Here is a 15722-nt window from a genome sequence, read left to right as displayed (position 1 = left end):
TGATTTCGAACTTTTGAAAATGTCAAAATCCAGGATCACTGTTTCTATGATGTTCCCTCTCCGTTATGAGTCTTATGGAAATATATGCATTCCTCAAAAAAAAGGTGGGGGGATTAAAATGGATTTTGTTTTGAGAATTTCTTGATAATTTCATAATATACCTTGAGATAAGTGGGTGACCTTTTAGGGTCACCATTTATTCCTTGAAAAACCATTTATTAAGTGCCTGTTCAAAGCTTTGTGTTTGATGCTGGAGAGATCAAGATATGGCCCCTGTCCTCAGAGAGCTTAGAATTTAGTTGGGGGAAGAGGAGACGCAACACGAACAAGTGTATAACAGTAATTGTAACAAAGGGGCCAACAGGGTGGGGGCTATTCACTGCTTTGAGTGTAGTTACCATGTCCACAGATGGTGCTCACAGAGCTGTTTTTGGGTCCCTGAGGTTCCATACCATGAAATATCTGGTCTGCAAAGTCCTTTGAAGGTGCTCATCTCTGTTCCCTATCCGTCACCACACCCCAACACCTGAATCCAATATCCTCTTTTAGTGGGCAACAAGAGACCTCAGAGAAACCTTTGATTCATTTTTGCTCGTTATTTTGTTCCTCTAACCTGCTGCTGGCCATATCTTCCAGTCACACGCCCTTAACACATTCACCCACACAAACAATTGTAGAGTTCTTCATGGTTACACCTTCATGGGCAAATACCGATTATTATTTGACAGATGAGGAAACTGAGTCTATGAGCAGCTAAATAATTTGCCCAATAAGAACTCCTATTTATATGACGCTTTATGGTTTTCAAAGATCTTCACACCTGGCTCTTCCCTGCCTCCTTGTAGTTTCTGGTAGGCCCTGGAATTGCTTTTTTTTGGTCAGAGTAAATAGGGTCATATATTTACAACTGAGGACTTTAATCCAGTACTTAGCACAGTGCCTGTACACAGTGGGTGCTTATTAAAAGCTTAGTGACTGACTTTAGGTATCTACTCCAATCTTCTCCAAAACTTTTTTTTACAGAAAAGGTCATTGGGGTCTGGAGAAACCAGACCCCTTCCTCAGTAACACAAATAGTGAGTCAGCAGTGCCAGGATTTACACTCGGGTCGCACAACTCAGACTCTTCCTCATCAAGTCTTCTCTAGCATCCTAAACCAGAACTTAGGTTCCAGCTCAGCCCCTTAGCCACAGATGTGACCTTGGGCAAATCCCCGGCTCTCAGGATCCTCATTTATAAAACAAGGGAGATCTCATTGGATGAACCTACAGCTCTATTTGTTGTTCTGCAGTTCTCCTTCCTGACCCAGGGTACAACTGTCCCTGAAATCCAATCTCCCACAAAGCGTTCCTGGGTTAGCATGAGGGGAATGTCATCCCCTTGTTCTTCATCCCCAAACATTTACTTAGGAACATGCTCAATGTTCTTATTCTATATTCTTTACATGTCCTTCTACATTCACCCACATTATTTACATTTATGTGACTTAAGTGCTTAAAAATCACTTTTTAATACATCATTTTAGTACAACTTGTGAGGTAAGCAGTATTAGATATCATGTGCACCTCCGTTTTACAAATGAGGAAGCCAAATACAGCTCAGAGTTGTTTTGCCCAGGGTCAGATTAGAAGGACCAGAATGTTGATCTTTCCGACCTTAAGGCCAGTTTTCTTGCCACTGCATTTTGTTTTGGACCGCAAAATAACAAGGACTGTTTACAATTTGTGAAAGGGGTCTGTTACTGGAGCAAGTGAAACTACACGCTTTGAGGGAGGGATTATAGCCAATCCTCAAAAGGCCAGGGTTGGTGGTTTCCGTTGAAAACGTTTGACTTCCAAAGAGCCATCATTCATTTGCAAAAAATGAAGAGGGTTGGAGTAGATGAGCTCTAAATCAGTTCACAACCTTCCGCAACACGAAGAGCTTGGACAGCTAGCCTCTGGTGACCCATAGTCAACAGCACTGTGAGGGGTGGTGGGATTGAGGTAGAGCCTGTGCTGGAATTGGGCAACATGGGTGCTAGCCTCAACTCTACTTACCCGAAGCTGCTTGGGAAATCAATTCCCTTCATCTATATAATGAGAGTTTTGGGTCAACTGAGCTCTAAGGTTCTGAGCTATGGCATTCTAAGTATCTGATTCCATGTCCAGATGACCAGGAAGGTTTGTACTGGTTCTAAGATCCTAGGATTCTATTTTGTAAGGCTTTCCACTCTCATTTTGCCACAAACTAGTCTTTGCAAGTATCTACAATTAAACAATCAGAAGATGTTTCTTTTCCCAAAGTAGAGATGGCTATTATTGTAATGGAAAGATGCTTGGGTTTGGAAAGACCTGGGCTCACTTTCAATGCTTACAGACAAAATTCTTCCATCAATAAGAGAATAAATATACTTGTACTATCTATCTCACAGAACTGCTAGATCAAACGAGAAGCTGGAAAATGTTAATTCTTATTAAATGTCCCGTCCATGGTATGAACTTCTTTGGTAGTTTCACTGGAAATATCACACATAATTTCAGGGCATCTGTTCTGACTTATATCTGAAAAAGTACCTTCTACTACTTAACTTGTTTGAAGACCTCTGTGACAAAGAACTTCCTACTTTTGGGCGGCAGCTAAATACTTTCAGACAGTTCTAAAATTTTGGGGAATTTTCCCCTTCTATTCATTCTATTCCTTTCTAAATTTCCCTTTGCAACTTCCACCCCAAAAACTTATTCACAAAAAAAGCATGTCTGGTTGAAGTCAGTGTCAGTCTTAAAAGCTGTGTCCACACAAAAGTCTTTGAATTGACTCAGTTTACCAAGCAAAGTGAACAGAAAGGGGCCACTAGTATTTTAGACAGTTCATTTTTCCCTGGATGGATTATATTTCAAGCTGAGCTCACCAGGAGAGAAATAAAGCTGTATATTTATTAGTCATTAAGCTACAGGGCTGCCAGAAGAACTATGTAAGTAGTATCCAAAGCACAAGCCATTTAAAATGAGGTAGAAGAGAGCATTTTAAGTGGAGATCAGTAACTTGCTCTCTGGAGCAAGTGTTCTTTCTAGTGGAGGGAGAGTCTGGGCAGGCATCATGTGGGAGACACGTTCCCAAGCACTGCAAAGCAGTTTCATCAATATATTTGTGTTTCTAGGAAAAGATTTCATAAAAACAGGAAGGCAGGTAGGTTTAATGGACCAAACTTTTAAAGACAACCCATTCACATCACTTTCCTTATGAAATCAGCAATAATTTCTTTTTTCCTCTACCATTTGAACATGTGTAATGGAAAGAGCCTTGAACTGGTAATCCAGCGATAGATCAGGTCCCCTTCCAACATCCGTGTGGCTTCCTCACTCTAAGCCTGAGTTTCCTTACAACAAATATAGTACTAGTTTAAGTACATAGTTTCTAGGGTCTGTTCCTTTGCTGAAAAAAAAAAACAAAAACAAAACCAGGTTATTACAATTCAATCCTGCAGAACTAAAGAACGTTCATAAACTACCCAGCACTGTAGATGCTTTAGCCTGGTCCTTGTGAACGCACATTTCATCTGGTGAAAAATGTTTCTCATCTTCCAAATGTTAAGCCCAGCTTTGGTCTGGCAGTACACTAAATAAATATTCAAATATCCGAATACAGTTAAGATTTGGCTACTTACAAAATCTGTTTTGGATTGTACTAATTAATCTTATCCTCATCATCCTAGGCAGTATACTATGGCAGAACAAATTGTGGATTTTAAGTTAGGAAACCTGGGTTCAAATCCCAGCTTTGACACCTGTTAGGTGTGTAACTTTAAGTAGTTTAACCGCTGTGACCATATTTCCTTATCTGTTAAAATTATCAAAAGAATATCTGTATGAACTACCTCCTAGGTACTCCTAGTTACCTCATAGGGTTATACAAGCCTTAAAGGACTACATAAAATGCGAGTTATCTAGACAAAAAGGACAAAATCAGAAAATATAATCAACTTGATACACACCAACATAAACATAGGAAAAGCCATCCAATTCCCAGCTGTCATGTTTAATATTCTAATGATCTCATCTTGACCTCAGGGTTGTGCAAGAGAAAACAGCAACGCAGAAACTGAAGGAGTAAGAAAATCAGTCATTAGGCTGTGGTCCCTCTGAGGATATATCTTCTGTTGAACTGTGCTGATGGGGCAAATTAGACAAACATTACAGTTTAACTGATATTTTAATACTACAAATCTTTCCCTTAGAGTCTGGTAAATAACTGTTCTGAGCTTAGCATCCTTTTATTTTGAAGGTGAGCTTGGATGAGAGTTGATCTTGAGCAAACTGAGGTCACTAACAGAGTGGACAGAGCTGGCTTCTTGGTTTAAGGCACTTCCACATCGAAGGTAGCTATCTTCAGCAGATTTCCTTCCATGGCCCCAAGGCTACATTCCTGACTTACAGCCACGAATCTGTAGGAAAGGTGTAACTGGCCCTGAAGGGACACCAACAGGTTGCCACATCCCAGTGATTCTCCGAAGACCTCCTTGGCTCTCTCTTTATGGGCCAGCAGTAGAATGCCAGGCGCAGGATTCCTCTGCAGAATTCAGTCAGTTTCAACTTTAACAAGAGTCAAAAGTCTGACAAGTCAGAGAATAAGGTAAGAGACACTGCTCTCAAGGGAACCTGCAGAGATGGAACACTGGGCTGTTATCTAGGAGTCCGGTGACCCTGGTTTTAGTTTTGAATCTGTACAGCGAGGCTTTGACGTATTGCTCCAATCTCACTGTACCTCATCTGTATTTTCATCAAGAGGACAGACCTGGAAGAAAAGTGTTCTGTAAGCTCAAGCTATTGTTAATCTAGGACAAATGGAATCTATGACTTCTATTCCTTAAATTGTCAATTTGCTGGTTGTGTGGGTAAGGAAATTCCAAAGGTAAGAGTGGGAAATAGAAGAAGAGTCACTCCAACACACGCAGATATGACTAAAAGGGCAGGAAGAACTGTTTATCAAAATATTTTATTTTAGGAGACCCCCTCAAAAAAAAGACCCTCCTCATTAGACAGACACCCCAACGATACCCTTGCTTTTTTTTCTTTTTTAATCAACTAAAACAATCTGATGCTCAAAATAAAAGACAGGAAATATTTCCCAATCAGACTTTAGTCAAGAATATATATATATCTATATCTATATATATATTTTTGATCCTGGGGATGGGGCAAGGGAGGGGAAGATGTTGCCAGTAGTTCACAGAAGTATTCGGTTTTCTTGTTACACAGGGAATAGAACTGCATTGCTGAAGACACAACACACAGCAAGGCTAACTAGAATACAACTCGTGGCTAGCAAAGAAGGGTGGGTGGAGGAAGAGGAGGAAAAAAGAAAAAGAGGGTATAGGGGAGGACAGAAAGAGAAAGTATCCAATGGAGCTGGGATCAGGAGTCCAGGATTTATAATTTACATTGAAAATGTCGCTGCGTGTGCCTCCGCCTCCGTGCTGGCTTGGTCTGCCTCTGGGGATTCTGCTCTGGGAAGAAAGGGACTGATCCTCAGTCTCGCTGGGAAGCAGCTGGGAATCAGTCATCATTATATGGGCGGCTTCTTTTCCAGCTGAGAAACTTTTTTTTTTCTTTTTTCTTTATTTAATTTTAAAAAAGAACCGCAGCCAAAATAAGACATTAACTGCACAATCCAAAATGGCTGCGCTTACACTATTTATAAAAACACGTAAGAGTCTATGTAGGCCAGGCCAGGAGCTATACTTTCCCAGGGATTTTGGCCCGCTTCCGAGCAATGGCATCTTCCACAGCCTTCAGTTGCTTCAAGAGCTCTTCCCGTCTTGATAGCGTGCTGGACTTCCCGGACTTGGCACCAGCTGTGGCTGGGGCCCCGTCAGAGGCTTTGCCGGGCACACTGGTGACTTTGCTTGAACTCTTGGACTGTGGGGATAGCTGGCGTTTCCTGGGAAGAAAGAGAGAGAAAGGGGCTGAAGGGTGGACATGACCCACTAGCCCGGCCTGGACAACTGTCCTCCCCACTCTGATTCCTATGAAAGGGTGTAAAAGGTCAGAAGTGAATGGGAGGAGCTATCTTGGGGAAATGCATGAAATAATGTCTGAAAAATTAAAGGGTCAGAAGTGCCTGTGATGCCAACTGCTCTCGGTTTCAGGGCAGGATTCTCAATCTTCTCGCTGCTTTTATGGCAACCTGGTTTCTGGACTGGCCTCATGGCACCCAATGGACTGAATGGACCAACTCCTCACCAGCCCTTTCCTTAGGCCACAGGTGGACTGGCCTGGCAGGACTACAGCAAGATAAGGCCCTACAGATGTGTCACAAACACCATTCAGAGTCAGTCAGCAGTCTCTGTTGAGGTCCAATCTGAACTCTCCATTCATTCCCTTCTGCCCTGAAGAGACTTACTCCTAAAATGTCAAATGTCATTATTTTCACTGAAAACTAAGCTGGGGACCCCTCCCATTCAGGCAGCCACAGGCTCCAGCTTCTTTGGAGGAGTTCTTCTGACTCAAGTTAACAAGGAAGACAGAGGGCTCTGTGCTGGCGTTTCGTTGTCTATCTAGCTCCCTTTGTTTCTATGTTTCATCTCTCTAGGGCTTTCCTTTCACAGGGGTTTGACAGTTTGATAAACAAGTACACTTTTTAAGCAGGTTACCCTGTCTGTAAAGTACTAGAACCTAAGAGCTACAATGAAGATCTAAATGCGCCTGCTATGAACCTGCCTGCCTCCCTTGTAATAGAAACCATATGAAAAGGTCCACACCGAACTGAATTATTCAGAGCTCCATTTTGCAGGTGGGGAACCTGTGGATTCTTCAGGGCTATCAATTCTTTAGGTTCCCTTCTGCTGTTCAATCAATGTTCAATCAACTGATTGCAGTTGGGCCTTTGGCTATTTACTGCTTACCAGCAACTTTAACAGGAGGAGGCAAAACTCAGGTCAGTTAGTCTCTTTGTTAACGGGACATATTTAGTTAAGCAAAAAGTTAAAATTAACTAAAATAAGGTTTTTAGGTTATCGGTGGATATTTTTCCTACTCTTGATAATAAAGGGTTTATGCCAGGGAGCACAGGCTCAGGGCATGGACCCAGTGACACATGGACTTCTGAGTATGAAAGGTACTCTCAGATATGTCTACCTCCACACTGGTCATAGGGCAGTGAGCTCTCTGGCCACAGACTGTCTGGGGAACCTGTTAAGGCACACAGAGGTTATTATCTATGCTGGTGGGAATGGCATCCCTGAGGGACTGAAGCTAGGACTCCTTACTGCTTAGTCAAGGCTCCTTTGCTCTTTTATGAACCCACAACAGGTAAGGCTCCAGCTTCCCTCACAGTAATGGAGTCACCATAGAAATCTGTCCAGGAAGACAGAGGAGGACACTCACCTATCTGGCTGAGTCAGAGGTGGTTTGGGGTTCTGTCCTCTCTGGCGTTCCTGTTTGGGAGAAGAGAGTCTCCCACCTGGTTTCCTATCACGAGAACCTGGAATAAAAGGTAAAAAGAAGTCATTTTTTCATCCCATGATTTGACAGGATCCCCTCAACCTCCAAATAGTGACATTATGTATTGAAGATAATCTTAAAGAATATAACAAATTGGAGTTATGTCAGTGGCACGTGAGGCTTGGCTTACTTCTAAGGAAAAATCTTAATTATACTCCAGATCATTTTATTTTCTTTAAGAAAAATGGGTTCTTGCTTAATTTCTAAACCAACCTAGGGACCAATGGAGGACTTTTCTCTCCAATGAATGCTTCTATTCCATGGTGCCTGCTGGAAAATGTACTCAATCATGAATAAATTCCCCTTCATCTCGGACCTTCTTTTGTGCTCTTCCAGCCCCGAGCCCACCCTCTTGAGAACTAGTTGTGCTCGCTCTAATGCTCCATCGCTGGGAGCAGCAGTAGCCACAACCCCAGACACTTCCAGCTCCTCCCTCTTCTTAGATGGCTACTTAGCCATCTCCCCCTTCTCCCCTTTGAAGGCCCCGCCCCCAACCTATCCCTATTCTGGTTGCAAATCATTTACTGGCTGCTTATCATTCTCCCTACGTCTCAAGGCGCTCAGTCCCTATTTCATAGTTTTCCTTTTCATCTCAATCTCTAACACTCAATCATACCTGAGAAACTTCCAAATACATACTCAAGTATTTGTTTATTTTTCATATTTAAATGTTTCCATTACTTTCTGAAGAAGTGGGAGGCTAGAATGTTTGAGTAGAATTCAACTTTCTCAACTCTCATGGTCTACACCACAGACCGTACAGCAGGAGGTATTTGTAAGTTAACTTGAAAGACAGAAAGCCAGGTCTCCCACATACTCTCCTCTTTGGATTACTGTGATACTGCTCTCTCCTAGTTCTCTTCCTGTCTGCTACTCCTTAATATGCTTTGATGGATCATATCATCCCTGTCATGTCCACTAACTCTGTGTGTCTCTCAAGCCCCTTTCTGGGTCCTTGTCTCTTTTCTTTCTATATCGCCTGCCAATTCCATCATCTCCCATGGGTTCAATTATCATCTATGCAGATGGTTTCCAGACCTATTCATTCAAGCCCATTCCCTCTCCTAGGGTCCATCCAGCATCACCAACTGCCTCCTGGATGTTTGTTTTGAATTGCATATGCTGTAGGCACCTCAAATTCAACACGTCTAAAACAGAATTCATCTATCTTTCCCCCTAAATCTTTACCTCTTCTGATCCTCCCTGAAGATGTCAAGGGTACTACATCTTTGAATCACTGATTCACTGACTCATCCTCACTTGTCCCACATCTGTAGTCAGCTGCTAAATCCTAGCTTTTCTATCTCCTTAATATCTCCTGCCCAGGTCTCTTCACTCACATGGCCACCATTACAGTTTAGGCCCTCATCACCTCTTGCCCAGACTACTACAAGAGCCTCTTAATTAGATTCCTTTGCTTCAAATCTTTACCTTGTTTCTCCCCTACCCCCCAAAACCTACCCTCCATTCAGCTGCCAAAGTGATTTTCCTAAAGGAAAAGTCTGACCCTCTCACACCCCCACTCAATAAACTTCAATGGTTTCTTTTTACCTCTACGATAAAAAATTTTTTTTAAAAAAGCATCTAAAGCTTCTATTTTTCCAGTTCTCTTCCAGATTCCTTCCTGCTATACAGACTATGAACTGTGATACTAGTCCACTGCTGCTCCTTGCACATTCCCCATTTATGTGCCTTTGGAGCGGTTGTCCTCCATGCCTGGCAGGCATGCCCCATCTCCACTTCTCAGAGTCCCTGCTTTCCTTAGAGATGCAGCTTAAATGAAGTCTTCTGACAGAGGCCTCCCCTGTTCCCTCTCTACTCCTGGGGACCCCTCTTCCAAAACTACTTGGTCATGGTTTTGTATATATTCTACACTTGTTGTTGGCCTTTGTTCTCAAAGAGGACTGATGACATCAGGAAGGTGAAGTTCTGGCATACAAGTGAACTGGATTTAAATGATGGAGGGCTGTGCAAAGCCATGAGCCGCACTCTCTCCTCCTGAGCCACCTGGGCCCAGTGGCGAGACATAGATACGACAACTGGAGACAGCCTTGCATTCTACATATACCTGTGTATGTAAGATAATATTACCTTCCTCGTTAGAATGTAAGTTCCTTGAAAGCAGAGACCGTTTCATTTTTGTCTTTGTATCTCCACTGCTTAACCCAGTGCTTGACATAAACTGTCTTCTGTCAATCCCCCTAAGCTACTCCTTCACTATTCTTATTTCTTTCCTCTCAGTAGAGGAGCCTGGAGTGAATTTCCTCATCTCCTCCTTCGGACTCTCCGTCCTCTGCTCTCATCTTTGAGGAAGATGTCAAAGCCAAGCCCTCTGCTTGTGCTCTCGATCTGGTAATGCCACTGTCTTCGCTGACAACTCAGCCCTTCTGGACTTCCTTGTTCATCTTCAGCCTCTCCATTCCTGTCACCTTCAAACATACCCAGTTCTCTCCCATTCTTACAAACAAAAACCCCATCACTCGACCCTGACACGTCAAGTTACTATTCTACTCTACAGGGCACCGGAGTGAAAAGAACATAGATTTGGTTTCAGGCAAATTACTTTTCATCACTTCCCATATCTGGGCTTCAGTTAAATCTTCTATTAAATACTGGAATTGAACTAGATGAATTTAAATCTATGATCTTATTGCTTTAATGGTCAAAATCTTAGGAACAGTTATTTGTGCTCAAATTTTTTTCCTTGTCTCCCACACACTTTTAATTCTAGCTTCTATCTCTATCTAGCTTCTGAGCCCACCACTCAACTCTCTCCAAGATTACCAATGATCTTTTAGTCGACATTGCCTCTTCTCAGTCCGTATCTTATCCAAACTCTCTGAAATTTCTGACATGGCCAACAACCCCTTTCTTCCTGAATACCCTTATTCTGTGACACTGCTACTATTTCTTCTACCTTTCTGAACATTCCTTGGTATAATTTACTGGATTATCTATTCCTGCCACCTGAACACAGATTCTGCTAAGGCCCTACTCTTGGATTCTCTTGTTATATTCTCTCTTGGCAACCTCACTTCTTCTACACATCTATGATCTATCAGGTCAAGGGCTAATGTGACTAAAGCAAGAAGTTCTTAGAGAACACAGGAGAGAGCAGAAGAAGGGATCAAGGGCACAAGTAAAGAAATAGCCCTGGAAAGAAGTACCTCTTCTTTCTCAGAGATGGAAACAAAAGCAAAAGGAGCTTTTAAAGTATGAGATGAGAAGAAGATTCTCACAATGGACAATCTCAATTTCCCCAGAAAAGCAGGTGAGGTTCTGTGCAGAGGTGGACAGGAAGGAAATGGTGCCTTAAGGAGAGAAGATAAGATTTGCAACAGCCATTACAGGGAGTACAAGACTGCAAATCAATCAAAGGAGAACAAAGAGATCACAGAGAGCCCACCTAAGATCATGAAACAGATGTGCCCCAGACCCAGCTGGCAAAGTTGTGTGACTTTGGTGGTGCCTGGTGGTACATTGGTAAGATTGAGGAGGCAGATAAATGGTGGAAGTAATGGTTGGAATTTGGTAAGGGGTGCATGGCCAATAGGCAAAGGAATAAATGATTTGAGAAGGGGTAGAGAGAGATGAGAGGATGAAGAAGGAACAAGTATTTATTAAGACTACTATGTTCCAGACACTATGCTAAGAACTCTTACCATTAAGGCCAGCTATGTTTTAGGTACAGTGCTATGCTCTGGGGATACAAAAATAGGTAAAAAATACTGCTCTTGTGGCTAGACTACAAATCTTTCTGTAAACTCATAGTGCTATGTATGTATCTCATGTAGAATTTCAACCTTCCCAGAATAAAAGACCAAAGCAGAAGTTAAGTGATTTGTCCAAGCTCACATAGCTAAGAAGCTAGATCTGAACTCAGTTCTTCCTGACTCCAGGCATACCGCTCTACCCATTGTGCCATGTGTATCTAGACAGGACAATACACCCAGATGGAGTGGATCTCAAAGCAGAAAAGGTCACTGACAGCAGCTAAAGGAAGGTTTAGAAGAGGCAGTGAAGAGCAAAGAATATGTCTCTCCTTCCTGCTGGTCTAGTGTGTTAGGGAACATGAGAAAAGGGCCACTTAGTACTGAAGTGGGCGGCCAGAGGTGCAGTGTCTTCTCAGGGCACCAGATTTGCATGAGTACAAGAACTCAAAATCTGATGAAAGTGAATGTTGAAAATTAAAAATAAATAAATGTTTTAAAAGAGTGTCAGAAGAGATCGAAGATCAAACAAAACTTGTTACTGACAGAATGGAGGTGCCAGAGGCTGTGACAGAAGGCAAGAGCCTTGCAGTTTGCTTGAGGTAGATGATGGTAAGAGGTACAAGAGGGAAGGAGGTTTTTGCTAAGGTAGCCTAGTGCACTTGTTGAATTTTTTTTTATTGTTCAGTTGTTTTTCAGTCATGTCTGACTCTCCGTGCCCTGATTTGGGGTTTTCTTAGCAAAGATACTGTAGTGGTTTGCCATTTCCTTCTGATCATTTTATAGATGAGTAAACTTACAGCAGGTAAACAGAGCTGAAGTGACTCACCCAGGGTCACTAGTGAGCATCTGAGGCCAAATTTGAACTCAGGAAGATGCGTCTTCCCGCCTCTCTGCCTGCCACTTGACTAAGCCATCCAGCTGCCCTTCACAGGCTTTTCCTGAGGGCAGGAATCGGCTCACTTTTTATCTGCATGCCCAGCTCCCAGCACAGAGCACACACAAGTGCCTGCTGGATGTCTGAATAGAGGGGTGAAAGCTGCAGGACAGAGCTGCTGCTTGCCGGATTCACGCCTCTGCCCAGATGTTCCCTCCTTCAGGAAGCCTTTCTTGATCCCCCAGGTCAGTGCTCCAGAAGCACGTCCACAGCTGTTTGTTTGCTGTGCCTACTTCCTGCTGCCCCACCTCCTCCAGAACAGGGGACATTTCTTCCTCAGGGCTTTTGTTTGTGCACCAGTGTTGAGGACAGCCCAGAGGACAAGCACTACTGGTACTCATGGTGAGGGGGCAGTGGAGGGAGCAGTAAAAAGACTCATTTAATCAGCCTTGACACCTGTCTCTTTAACTGCAATCACACGTTCACTAGACTCATTGTGGCCAGCAATCGTTGCAGGCAATCTGTTGCCCATTTTGGTAGATGGAAGGGAAGAGACTTTAGATGTTTCCTTTAAAAGTCATGAATAAATGAAGAGAAATTACAAGTCTTTGGGAATGGAAGCTGATGTATGTAACTTAATGTAGTGGCTGTTCCCGTTGTTACATCCATAAATAACAGCGCCTGCAGGACTGGGAGGCAGCACATTTTTGAGCTTTATTATAAGCCTGGTTCTTACATTTTTGCAAAGTGAGTGAAAGTCAAAGTTGTGCCAAGACTAGACAGTTGGTCCTAGAACAGAAATTTGCTCCTCAACATTAAAATGACAATGTAGCAATTTCTTACCTCTTTCAGGAGATAGGTTAGCTCGTTTTGCTGGAGGAGAAGTTTGTCTATCCTTGTCTGATGGTTCATATCTCTTCCTGCTTCCTTTATCAGCTGCCTAAAATAAGAAAGGAAATAAAGCCAAAGACTGCAGAGAAACTCTGGGTAAGACCAAATTAAAAAAGAAAAAGAAACACAGCAGTATCAAGTAACAAAGCTGCCTTCCATTCAGGACAATACTACCCAGCAGGGGCATTGCTTGTCTCTAGTGGACACTCAATTACTGAGCCTCTGTGGGTCTCTGTTCCCCGATCTTTAAACACACGGGAAAGAATCACAAAACATCCCCTATTTCAAGAGGGTGTTATAAAGCAAGTATTCTTTCGGTACTGGGACACAAAGCTATTCACTTGACCTAATCAGTATATAAGTTACTGATGCATGAAGGACATGAACGGCTTTCAAAGTGTAACACAAGCTTCGGGACTTGGACTGGACCTGTGACTTCATTGATGAGGGGAGCTCCTTACTCTACCAAACTGGATTTAGCAACTGCTTAGCCGTTTATACAACGGTGTTCAAATTAATTAAATCTGACATACTATAAAGCCTACAAATTTTTACATCTTTAAAAATACGTATTATGTCCTCCTTTTTCAGCAATTCCTTGTTTTAAGTAATACAACATTGAATCCACAAGATTCTGATGTATATACTTTAATTCTCCACCAAAAAAACCCTATGCTTTTATGACACTGGATAGTAAGCATACTTTTAATAAACAGTTCCTTTTCCTAAATCTAGCTTGGATTATAAGCCAGGAGTTTTCAATGGGGTTTAAAGAAGGTGAGTTTCTAAGGCACTGAAGCATGTTTATCTCTTTTTCTTGGATATATGTATTAACCCTTTGTGAAGTGGGCACAGTGCAAGCTCATGTTTGATATAGTCTGTCTGCATTTGGGGAATTTTCTAATTCGGGAACAATTCTGCTTTTCAGAGACCATCATTCCCTCAGTGGGGACAAGATTTCCAGATCCACCAGAGAAAAAAAAACCCAAAGTCCGCCAAACATGTTTTAGAGTTGATGTTATATAGTCTGATGAGATGCCCTAATCTTACCTATCACCTGGACTTGTTTTCGACAATAGTTTTGGCATAGGCTTAAATGAAAAAGTGAGATTCATCAGTAAAGTTTACCTTTTCTTAATCTTGAGTACTCTAGCTTTTATGTCGTTTTGCCCATGACAAGACATATTTCTTCACACAAACAGCAGCTATCTGTTTTAAAATTATTCTTGCTGCCTGTTCCTCCAACTTCAGGAAGCCTATACCAGGCAGCACAGGAATCAGTAACAACCCTCCCATCTTCCAGGTCCCTCTGAAGGTCTCTGCCTGCTTTCAGAGGCTTTGTGCACCAACAGTTTCAGTTTTTGGTTGTGTTTTCCATTTTTAGCCTTACTTTGCTCTGAGCTTCAGGGTGACTGATGCTGTTTCATTGTGGGCTTGAAGATCAATGAAAGGTCTTGTCTTCTTCACATTAACAGCTATTACACAGCTACTGAAGTCTGTGCTTTTATTAAAAGCTACAACTTTTCCATACTTCTATTCTTTAAAATCACAGAATTAAAAACAACCCAAGGGAGCAATGAAATGTGCGTATGGTATGACACATACAGTACAGAGAACTAAGTACAGGTGGAGAAAACCAGCTTCATCTGGTCGAGGGTAGACATTTTACCAGAGCAACATGTGTGTATCGCCTCTGCTTTCACAAAATGAAAACATATCAAAATCATTCCCAGGTCCAAGTAATTTGTATACCATTGCCATCTGACAGAGTTGCCCAGGGTCACTCAGCCAGTCCAGGTCAAAGCCAGATACTAGACATGAGTGGTGGAGCCCAGGAATGGCAGAAGGAGCTCCAAGGGCATTTGGAGGTTTTCTTAGAAGATGTTATCCCTGAGAAGAGGTTAAAAGTTACCTAACTATGTATTTCAATGACTTTTAGAGAGCTTCAGTCTTTCCAATCATCAATGTGGTGGTATATTCACAAGCTACAAAGATAATTCAGAGCCCTGTTTTCGGAGAGCATTTATTTATTCATTCATATTCAATTTCTCACTTTTTTCCTGTAGTCAGTACACTTAGCTGTGGAGTTACTGGCCAGCTCTACAAGGAACTCCCTGGGAATTTCCAAGTCTCACTACCAACATAAAGTCATTCTCCTGGAACATTTTCCAATTTCTAAAAATGTCAGGAAATAAAACTGCAGTTTGTTCTGGCAAGTAGCAGTACTAAAACCACCACTAACTCTCAATCACCTGCATGAATTCCAAGAGTCCAAGTTCAAGGAATTGGAAGTCATCTCTTGCCACCTTGATGGGTTTCCCTTCTCCCTCCTATGGCTCTAACTCCGCTGGGCTGACTAGTGAAGTTTCCTGTCGCTGACGGTACTCTTCTTCCTCTTTCCTCCCATCAGCAGGTGACTAAGAGCTGAATTGCTCTACAGGTCTTACCTTATTTAATAATGTCAGTTTGATCTCTTTGTGAGCGCTGAACCCTCCCTGCTGAGGCTGTGGTGGGAGCACTTGTTGGGGAGGTGGTGGCTGCTGGGATGATTTACTGCTGGCTGTAGGTTTTGTGGATTTGGGGGGCTGTGTGGGAGCCTCCCTTTTCCGCTTCTCTTCTTTAACACTGTCTTCTTTTTTAGATTTTCCTATTAAATGACAAATTCTCACAGTCAATCACCTGCAGTAATCTCTTCTTTTGGGTTATTTTTTGGGGTAATGTAGTTAACAGCAGGAAACATACACAAGTGTATGTAGATGAACA

General features: G+C 42.3%; 1 protein-coding gene across 17 annotated transcripts in view; it reads right to left on the bottom strand.

The window, feature by feature from the left end:
• Window positions 1–3996: 3996 nt before the first annotated feature.
• The window catches only part of ZC3H18 (zinc finger CCCH-type containing 18), an 87823-nt gene continuing 76097 nt past the window's right edge, over window positions 3997–15722 (bottom strand). For 15 of the 17 annotated variants that reach the window (XM_072636306.1, XM_072636318.1, XM_072636311.1 and 12 more), the window contains 4 exons: window positions 15407–15606; window positions 12912–13008; window positions 7365–7461; window positions 4956–5919 (listed from right to left, as the gene is read on the bottom strand). In XM_072636306.1, the coding sequence (XP_072492407.1) occupies window positions 5715–5919; window positions 7365–7461; window positions 12912–13008; window positions 15407–15606 (599 nt within the window). In that variant the 3' untranslated portion in view covers window positions 4956–5714. Of the gene's footprint in view, window positions 4774–4955; window positions 5920–6474; window positions 6527–7364; window positions 7462–12911; window positions 13009–15406; window positions 15607–15722 lie in introns of those variants that run through there. The other 2 variants (XR_011972909.1, XM_072636322.1) reach the window with 2 other exon arrangements.

The sequence above is a fragment of the Notamacropus eugenii genome, chromosome 1 (assembly GCF_028372415.1).
Source record: "Notamacropus eugenii isolate mMacEug1 chromosome 1, mMacEug1.pri_v2, whole genome shotgun sequence".
NCBI classification, from domain to species: domain Eukaryota; kingdom Metazoa; phylum Chordata; class Mammalia; order Diprotodontia; family Macropodidae; genus Notamacropus; species Notamacropus eugenii.
Note: the sequence above shows the minus strand (reverse complement) of the source record. Positions and strands in the feature narration are given on the sequence as shown.